Source organism: Arachis duranensis, chromosome 10 (assembly GCF_000817695.3).
Source record: "Arachis duranensis cultivar V14167 chromosome 10, aradu.V14167.gnm2.J7QH, whole genome shotgun sequence".
NCBI classification, from domain to species: Eukaryota; Viridiplantae; Streptophyta; class Magnoliopsida; order Fabales; family Fabaceae; genus Arachis; species Arachis duranensis.
Window position 1 is genome coordinate 105,703,655 of NC_029781.3, and position 9,932 is coordinate 105,713,586.

General features: G+C 29.6%; 2 protein-coding genes across 2 annotated transcripts in view; both read left to right on the forward strand.

Annotated features, from left to right (window-relative positions):
• The window catches only part of LOC107471701 (peptide chain release factor 1, mitochondrial-like), a 6,714-nt gene extending 1,293 nt beyond the window's left edge, over nt 1-5,421 (forward strand). The window contains exons 2-7 of the mRNA XM_052255756.1: nt 2,365-2,454; nt 4,171-4,354; nt 4,485-4,533; nt 4,617-4,695; nt 4,939-5,016; nt 5,145-5,421. Coding sequence (XP_052111716.1) covers nt 2,365-2,454; nt 4,171-4,354; nt 4,485-4,533; nt 4,617-4,695; nt 4,939-5,016; nt 5,145-5,252 — 588 coding nt within the window. The 3' untranslated portion in view covers nt 5,253-5,421. The remainder of the gene's footprint in view (nt 1-2,364; nt 2,455-4,170; nt 4,355-4,484; nt 4,534-4,616; nt 4,696-4,938; nt 5,017-5,144) is intronic.
• A 46-nt stretch (nt 5,422-5,467) lies between these two features.
• LOC107471703 (putative disease resistance protein RGA3) lies at nt 5,468-7,528 on the forward strand. Its single transcript, XM_052254967.1, has 2 exons — nt 5,468-5,608; nt 5,715-7,528. The coding sequence occupies exon 2, from the start codon at nt 6,356-6,358 to the stop codon at nt 7,226-7,228; it is 873 nt and encodes a 290-aa protein (XP_052110927.1). The 5' UTR covers nt 5,468-5,608; nt 5,715-6,355; the 3' UTR covers nt 7,229-7,528.
• Nucleotides 7,529-9,932: the final 2,404 nt, after the last annotated feature.

A 9,932-nucleotide genomic window follows, 5' to 3' on the forward strand; every position in this document is an offset into this window, starting at 1 on the left:
TAAAAAGGTAAAAAAAAAGATTAAATATAATTAAAAAATAACATAATAATTTAATACAAAGTTTTTTTAATAATTACCTATGTAAAGCGATTTTAAGTAATATTATTCAAATAATATTCATTTTAACAATTATGAATTTTAGCATAGAATAGGCAAACATAAATTTATGTGTATATATTTATTGTATATTTTTATGTATAATGTTTAGTAGTTATTGTTTTGAAGTAATAATTAAGTATTGTAAATTAGTTGTAGAGAGAATAACATTTTCTCTTATGTACATGATATATTAATGACAATCCATGTTTTCTATTTTTTAATGTACATTCTTCTATGGAATAAAAATTACATAGAATTATGTTATGTGTACATTGAAATAAGTGTGAATAACATACATATTGTAATATAAATATACGTTGAAATTAAATTAAATCACACATGTACTTATACATAAATATATTAGTGGTTGATTTTAGCGGCTAATTTGGTACGCGAATAATATTTTTGAATTAAATAAGATGAACTTAAGTTTATTTGAATAAAATAGGGTATGTCTAAAACGAGCACAACTGTTATATACTTATTCGATGTGCCACACTTATATAAACCATTATATTTGATTAGATGAAAATTAAAGACTAATATGAAAGAAGAGCATTGATGGACTCTAATAAATACAAAATATCTTAATACATAAATAAATATTTTAAATGACAATACTTTAATACACAATATTTTAAATGGTAACATAATCTTTTATTCTTAAATAATTAAATATAAAATATATAAATACAAAAATATGAGTATTTTTTATTTAATAAGATTAATTATTATGAAAAAAATTTTTATGATATTAAAAAATTATATTAAAATAAAATTTTAAACTGTAACATAAAAATATAAAATAATTAAAATTTTATTTTATATTACTTGGCAAATAATTAGATTATTATATTCAAAATTTATTAATTAACTAATTTTGTTAAAGATATTATTATATAAAATAACTTTTCATCAAAATATTTTGATTTTTTATTTTTATTATTTCCAAGTATTTTTTTATTGTTTTAGTTAAATTTTTTATTTTTTAACTCAACTAAATTTATATATATAGGTGAATTTTACCCAATTCCTTCTAAAACAATATCTAAATTAGCCTCTATGACATGACACATTTAATTAGATGTTTAATTTTAATTTGAGTTAATTTAACTCAATAAGAATTACATCTTAACTAAAGTAAAATCATTTTATAATTAAATATTTTTTTAAGATAGATAATTATATAATTTTTTGTAAATATTAAAAAATAAATTTATATTCTTTTACGAAATCATTATTACTTAAATTCGTTCCACCCTTCCATTGAAAAACACCTTCTATGTTGAGTGAAGTATATTTTCTCCCTTCCACTTTTTCTTCATCACTCAAAGCGCGTTGAGAGCACACTGTAACTCGAAGCAGGACGGAGAGTAAAGATGCAAGTATCCTTTGAATATCTAATGCGATCCAATCATCCATAGCCATTCCAAAAAATGGCTTTGAACTAATTGATATAGTGCAATTTAAATTCTAATAGACGGATGGATCAAACCCTAAACCATAGATTAATGCATCCTGATAATCAAAAATTTATATGTGACACGAAATTATGTGAACTAAAGAACAAAAGACAACTACAAAATAACAGCACGACCAATACACTCTCTTTAACTGATTGCAGATCCACTACAAATTGAAATCAACACAAAAGAGCAATCAGAGAGAGAAAAAACGAGATTACAGAGAGTAAAGAACTAAAGATTCAATTTTTAGTATTTTATTAAATTATACATTTATTCTTTTAAATAATTTTTTAATTACAAAATAGCTTAATTATAGTTAACATAATAACCAATTTAAAAGTGACATGTCATAAAGGATAATTTACATGTTAAAATATAAAAAATAGAGTAGAATTTACTATATATATATATATATGAAAAATTAGTGTACAAATGTCATCATATTTTTAAAATACTTTTAATTTTTTTGTATTTATATGTTTTATATTTTTAATTACGTAAGTTTGATTAGTTTAAGTCTTACTAATATAAATAAGACGACCTATCTGTTTAGTTTAGGCCTTACAAATGTCATAATATTTTTAAAATATATATATTTTTTTGAATTTATATGTTTTATATTTTTAATTATCTAAGCTTGATTAGTTTAGGTCTTACTAATATAAATAAATATATAATATGATAGGCATATTTTTAAAATTATATTATTTTTTTTAAATTGAAAAAAATAAAAAGGTTAATAAATCTCACTGTTCGTCCGCTATCTTATGTTTTAATTTTTCTTGTTACTTGATGACAGCCGGAAATATCACCATCAGAATATGCAAGAGCTAATAAGGAGCTGAGCGGTTCGTTACACCTTATTACTCAGTTGAGGGCTAAACAGAAGGTATTGAAGTATTGAACCCTCTTCGTGCGCTTTTTGGGTGTTTCTTTGAATAAGAAAATTCAAAAGGGGGGAAGATAAAGAGTAATGTTAAGTAGCTTGTTTTGTTTTGTTTTGTTTTGTCTTGCATTAACTTGTGTTACTTTTTCTTTTCTACTTTGTGGGCAATGATTTTTTAGCTTTTTAATAATTATTAAATAGTTTTTAATTAATTTTTTATATATTATTTAATTATAAAATTTACTATCTATTTTATAAATTATTATTTTATTATTTATTTATTATATTTATTCACTATTAGAAACAAAAACAATAATAAAATAGATCTTCTATCAATCATGACCTCTATAAATATTTGGTAATACGAATTAATAAATTTTTTATCCCTCGATCCACCGTAAAAACAAGAGAAATTATATTTATTGGTAACTCAATCGATTGAATTTTTGTACGAATAATATAAATTTTTTCGAAATTCTAATTTTTTTGTTCAAAACACACCAAAAAAAAATTCCTATGAACTTCTATTGGGGCGGAAGGAATAGGGCATAGTACAAAAAAAATAGAGTGCAGTTTGAAATATATAGGATGGGCCCAAAAATAATATTTGCTATCCCCTCAATCATTAGTGGTTTTTGGATTTTTTTCAGTGGGTATTTTTAAGATTAATTGTGATGCTAGCTATTATTGCAGTTGTGCTCGAGTTGGTTTTACTTGTGTTAGCAGATATTGGAAGGGAAAGTGGCAATGAGGCTGTCCGAAAACAATTGAGAGTCGTAGCATCTTGCAAGGAGAGTTGTTTGCTATTTGGAGATGTTTTCTTTCAGCATGGGATTCGGGACAAAGAGACATTATATGTGAGAAGACTGTATGGAAACTTTTATTATTGTCAATAATTTACAAGATTGCTCTGAATTTATTGATCATTTGGTGTTAAAAATCTGAGATATTATATCTTGAAAATGATGTGCTAATCTTCGATTTATCTTGAGAGATATAAATATAGTAGCGGTAAAAATTACAATGAGGACCCTTTCTCCCCAAATGAAGCTTTCGTTGTCTTCAAAGAAGTTTAAAAATGGTATTTAGCAAAACTGTATTTCTTAACCAGTTTCTTGTTTTTTTTTTTCTCTCTTAGTTTTTGTTTATTTTTTTTTTTAAGTCACAAAAAAAATGGGCCAAAAAGGAGGTAGAGGTGATTGAAGCACGACATGCTGAATCCTTTATCTGAACTAATGGATATAACATAGAGCAGGACCGATAGATTGGAGGGAAATAGGTGCAATTTTGGGCCTCAGGCCCCGTTGTATATAAAAAAAAAGAAGGCAGTGCTAGAATTGGAAACTAAAACAGATGGATTTTAATTCGAGTTCAAGAATAGACCAGAGAGTAAAGTAACACTTCAATCGATTCAATTGAATAAGAAAAAAAATTCATATTTTATATAACAATTCAATCTATTGTATAACACTTTCAATTATTTAGAATTTTGAGAAGTATATTGTCCGGCAAAATTCAATCAATTATGTTATATTTCTGTAACAGATCAAAAGATAAAAAACTTCATTGATTTGCATTACTTAAATATGTATGGAGGTCATGATTAATAGATCTATTTCGTTGTTATTTTTATTTTTAATTGTAAATAAATATAATAGGTTAATAAATCATGTAAGAGTCCAAACAGTTGAATCCTTTTCCTACTTGCTCTTTGTGTAGGAAATTGATGGCTTGAAGTCACTGGTGGTTGAATGTTCCGGTGACAAAGACATGATTAATATGGCGACAGAGGAAATGAGGCAGGCCATAGAGGAAGAACGAAGATTGCAACATTTGCTGTTGAAGTCCTTACTTCCTAAGGACGGTGCTGATGAAAGAAACTGCATTTTGGAGGTCAGAGCAGGTGATGTGTCACTGTTGAATAAGAATATCTATTATTTTTTATAATCAAAATTGTGTTGATTGTTTCTTACTTTTGTTCTGTTTTGACTTCATTTGTTGCCATTTTCATTTGCTTTTACCACTTTTGACAGGCACTGGTGGGGAGAAGGCTTCTTTGTTTGCAATGGACATCTTCAAAATGTAGGTTGCATTTGTGTCATCGAAATCAAAAGGAAACTACTGTTACAGTTTTCTAAAAAGTGATATCGTCTAACATAATTCAGGTACGAAAAGTATGCTCACAAGAATGGCTGGAAATTTGAAGTAGTAGATATTGCTCAATCAGATCTTAAAGGATACAAGGTACATATTTTGTACATTCTGTATGATTTGAGTTATGTGCTTTACTCGAGTTCCTGATATAGTAGAACTGCATTTCATCCTTCATCTGATGGATTTCTTGTAGGAGATGGTGCTTTTGGGAAACTAAAATTTAAAAGTGGAATGGCTACAACCTTTTACCATCCATGAATAAATCTACTTTCTATCATTGCTGACTTCTTTCTTCTTCTTTTTTTTTTAAAATAAAAAACAACAAAACAAAAGAGAGTTCCTGTGACAGAAAAATCAGGACGAGTTCATTCCAGTGCTGTTTCTGTTGCAATCCTCCCTCAGGCTGATGAGGTAATTAAATAACTAATAGCTATCATTATGAATTAGTGCTCTAATTGAGCACTTTTATTTAAGTATATGAAGTAATAGTTTATGTTCAGTCTAGTATTAGACATTATGATATGTTTAAGTATATGCAGGTTGATGTTCAATTGAAGAATGAAGACCTAAAAATTGATACCTACAGATCTAGTGGTTCGGGTGGTCAGCATGCAAATACAACAAACAGTGCTGTTAGAACTTCTTAAATTTAGGGTTGACTACTTCAAATAACAAATTAAAAAGGTTGGTGATATCTTTTCTTTGTTGGAGTCCGAAACGGTGGAACACTTTCTCTGAAATTGTAGAATTGAGGACAGAGCTGCAGAAAAAAGCTTTTCATCTCAACAAACAATAACTGTCACTGAATTACACCGCCAGCGACATGGATTCCAATTCTGCTTCTGCACTCGATGATGAACCTTCCGAGGATTTCGAGATTACAGAGCTGCACGACAAGCTCAATTTAGGGCACACTCCGTCCTCTTCTCCCCCCTTCATCGCCCGCAAGAAAAGACGCGCCAGCACCACTCTCATCTCTATCTCTCCCGAAAACTTCCGCCAGGTAGTTATTCAATTCAGCAACGGTCGTTTCCCTTTCATCTCACACTGTTCCCTCTTCCCTCCCAGCTACGAATTCTCCAAACAAGAACTGGTTTCTCTGTGGATAGCCCAGGGACTCTTACAGTGCTCCACCAGGCAGCAGGAGCACGATGCAGCCCAAGTCTTCGATGAGCTCGTCTCCAGCCAAGTTATTGTTCCCTCCAGATCTGATCCGTCCGTGGATTTCGTCCACGGGAAGACGAGGAGGTTACTCTATAGAATCAACCAGGATAAGATCACGTTCTCAGTGCTTGAATACCATACGGTATTGGATGCAAATTGGGATAAAGTACCTACGAATGTGAAGCATTTGTCCGTGGATTCAAAGAGTGTGGCTTGCGCCTCAGGTTTTGATGTAATTGAGAGGTTTGAAAATCTGAACACGCTATTTCTTGTTCCTGTGCCTGGGTTTTATGTTGAACGCATTCCGCGAAATCTTTTCTTGTGCCTTAAGGGATTGAGGTCTTTGAATTTTAGTAGGAATCTTATATCAGAGCTGCCGAGTTCTATCGCGAGTTTGAAATCGCTTCGGTATCTTGATTTGTCTTATACGCCCATTAAACGCTTGCCTGATTCGGTAGTTAGTCTTTGTAATTTGCAAACTCTTAGGCTTAGGGGATGTTTAGAGTTAGTTGGGTTGCCTAAAGGGATTGGGAAGCTCATTAGTTTGAGGCATCTTGAGCTTGATGTTGTGAGGCAAGTGAAATCAATGCCTCCTTGGATGGGTAATTTGATCAATCTTCAAACTCTGCCAGCATTTCTTGTTGGCAAGGATGATGGGTGCCGGATTGTGGAGTTAAAGAAAATGATAAATCTTACAGGTGCATTTTGCATTTCGAGAATTGAGAATGTCTCGAGTTTTGAGGAAGCAATGGAAGCTGATTTGAGCAGCAAGAAGTTCCTTTGTAGGATACAGTTTAGATGGACCGAGACAAGGGTTGCCGATGCCAGGAAAGAAGAGCAAATCCTTGAATGCTTAAGACCCCCTCTGGGCCTTGAAGAGTTAGCATTACTATGCTATGGTGGTTCTAAGCTTCCGAGTTGGATTGCTGATCCTTGTTATAATTGTATGGTTGATATGACTCTACATAATTGTTTGAATTGTGAACACCTTGAGCCCATTGGTAAATTGCCATGTCTTCAATTTTTGCATATGAAAGAAATGTGTAAGCTTCAGAGAATAGATGAAAGATTTTGTAGAGATGGAAAAGGTCAACAGTCTCATGCGTTTCCGAGCTTGAAAGAACTTACAATTGAGGCCATGCCTAAATTGGAAGAGTGGGTAGGAGTTCAAAGTGGTGACTTCCCATGTTTACAAAAGCTTAAGGTGGAACATTGCCCCAGCTTAGCCTCGCTTCCACTGCTGTCATGCCTCTATTCGCTTAAGCATTTAGAAATGAATGATTGTCCAGTTATTTCATCTTTGCCTGACGGAGGAGTATCTGTGTCTCTTGAATTTCTCTTTATCAGAGATTGCTCTGAGCTGATGAAAAATTGCAGCAAAACAGAAGGAAAAGACTGGGTTAAGATAGCTCATGTTTCCAATGTATTTATTGATGATGAACAACTCTCTTTTAATTGATAGTGGCTTTAAGCAGGTAACTTCTAAGTGCTGGTGATAGAGTGAAAGAGCATCAAGAATCTGTTAGAATAACAGATTCTGTTATCAAGTAGTTTTACACTTTTACTTTCCATTCTTAGAGTAGTTAGTTATAGATAGATAGTGTTAAGACTATATATAGCTTGCACTACTCTGAGAGAACAGATTGAAGTTGCAACAATTCAATACAACAACTGCACTCATCAATTCTCTTATTTCTTCATTTTTTCCTCTTCTGTTCCATAAACTCATCTTCTACAGCTGGTGAATCTGACTTCTAAACTATGTTGTCAAAATCTTGTATACATGTGATTAATCTTCCCGGAATTCATGTCTCCTCCATTTCCGAAACTACTCATTAAACAAAAAAACGAAGGGTAACTCGGTTTATTAACCAAACATGACTCGAGCACCAAGAAATAAAGTTTTTTTTTTCTCTTTTTTAAGCTTTACATAAATGAGTTTGACTTACCTTTGACTTTGAAAACGGCGCGAGTAAGAGAACAGATCAACTGTCGAAGGAAATGTTTTCACGTAAAAGTAATATTTAAGATATTTAATATATATTATATTAAATAAATATATTAAATTATTTAACAATATTTTTACTGTTATTCATTAAAATGCTGTTAAGTGTTAGGTAAAATTCTCCACTATCATTTTTATATGACTATATCTACCCATGAATAATATCATATATATTCAAACAATATGTTAAGAAGAAAATAACCTAAAATTATATTATTTATTTTAAAATCTATTTATAATATATAAAAGTTGATACTAACTTTTTCTACAATGAATTTAAACTATCTTTTCTTTACTAATGATACCACATCAGCAATTCTAATGATTTGGAAAAAGATTAAAATCAACCAATCACTATTTAGTAAAATATTTTTAAAAAATTAAAACAAAAAACTTTTATATATTATTATTCAATTGAAACATCAAGTACTAATTAAATGCAATAAATATACATTAAAAGTGTCATAATAATGATAATTATAAAAAATTTTAATTACAAATATTCAAATTCTACAACTTATACATGTTAAGACTCTTACTACTTTTTATTTCTTAATCTCTTATATTAATTGTCAAAAATTTCTTAAATTTAATATAACATTTTTATATATTTTTTCATTCTCATTCATTCATTTTTTAAATTATTTACAAAAAAAACCGCAAGAGGTAGGAAATTAGAATTCCAAGAGTTAATGAATGCAAAACACATTAAATTAGAATTCCAAGGGTTAATGAATGCAAAACACATTACTATAAAGAATGGTAGAAAATTAAAAAAATATTTTAAGTAAAAATTAAAAAATATCAATTTATGTCCCAAACATCTAAAGAATAAAAATAACATTAATATATGCAAACATATAAATAGAATGCAAACAAATAAAAAAATAAAAAAATATTTTTTATAAACAAATTGATTATATAAAATAAAATATAGTTGATGATAAAACATAGTATTTATATGACATGGTTGTTGAAATAATAAATAAAAATGACATTATTTTATCTTAAAAATATAATTTTTTTTAAACTAATATGTATATATATAGTATCATATACCATTTAAGTTATAATTTATTGGCAAAAAAATTTCCTTGTTTACTTGAAAGAAGTAAAAACTCAAAAAAAGAAATTTGTGATACATACCTTGATTGCTTTCCAATAGGAAGTTCTAGGAATATGTAAGGGATAAGAGTTGTTGCCTTTCTCCAAGCATCGATACAGTTTGCATATTTCTTCCATTTCTACCTCCATAGTTCAGTATGTGCTTTTTGAATATCTGCCGTATTTTTTTTGTCTCTTGGAGAAAAAGGAATTTAGGTTTTGAGTGTAAAGTTTGAGAGTCTCTCTAAAAAAGGCCCAGCCCATGAACCAGGAGGCAAGTACCACTCTTTATTATATTTGAACAGCTTCCTCCATTGAATTTGGAGGAATAATCCTCCTATTATTATTATCATTGAAAACAAGGACACATAATAATAAGCATAATAAAACATGAAATAAGTTGCATGATGGTGGACTTGATACAGCTGTATATATACTATATAAGTAGCTAGGTGCAAGCAATAAAGAGAGAGGTTTAATTTCGTGCTATATTGTGTGGCCAATTAAGTTATGCACTATAATAGGAAGAATGAGATTGAATTATGTAGACCATGGAGATATATAGGGCTATATATATACACACTACACAGAGCCACAGAAATAGAAAAAAAAAAAAAGAAAAGTATCAGTAGTTAAGTGAGCGAATATATGAGAAGTATTAGTAGTCGGTTAAGTGAGCGAATATATGAGGTTATATTATATTGGTGCAGGTGGTGGTTTTATAGAGTGGCAAATCGGAGTTGGGACATGCATCACCACCATCGTGAGAACACCTTGAAATCAGTTCCTCTTTTTCCGCTCAAATATAATCATCTTCTAACATGCTTTTATCATTTAGAATCGACCTTACATCTAGAGAAAATATTTTTGAACAATCAGACTTTTCCTTATTTTAATATCAATTTTATTTTGACATTTATCTATATTGTCATTCGAGTAACTTAGCTGTTCACAACTTAACTGTTCACAGACATTTTAGTTTTATTCATCTCTAGCTATTCAAATATTATCTCATTATATTTTATGTAACAAAAAATATTTGCTATATATATAT

What these genes read in the sequence shown, in the direction of transcription:
- LOC107471703 (XM_052254967.1), top strand. Translation starts at nt 6,356, where the DNA reads ATGCCTCCTTGGATGGGTAATTTGATCAATCTTCAAACTCTGCCAGCA.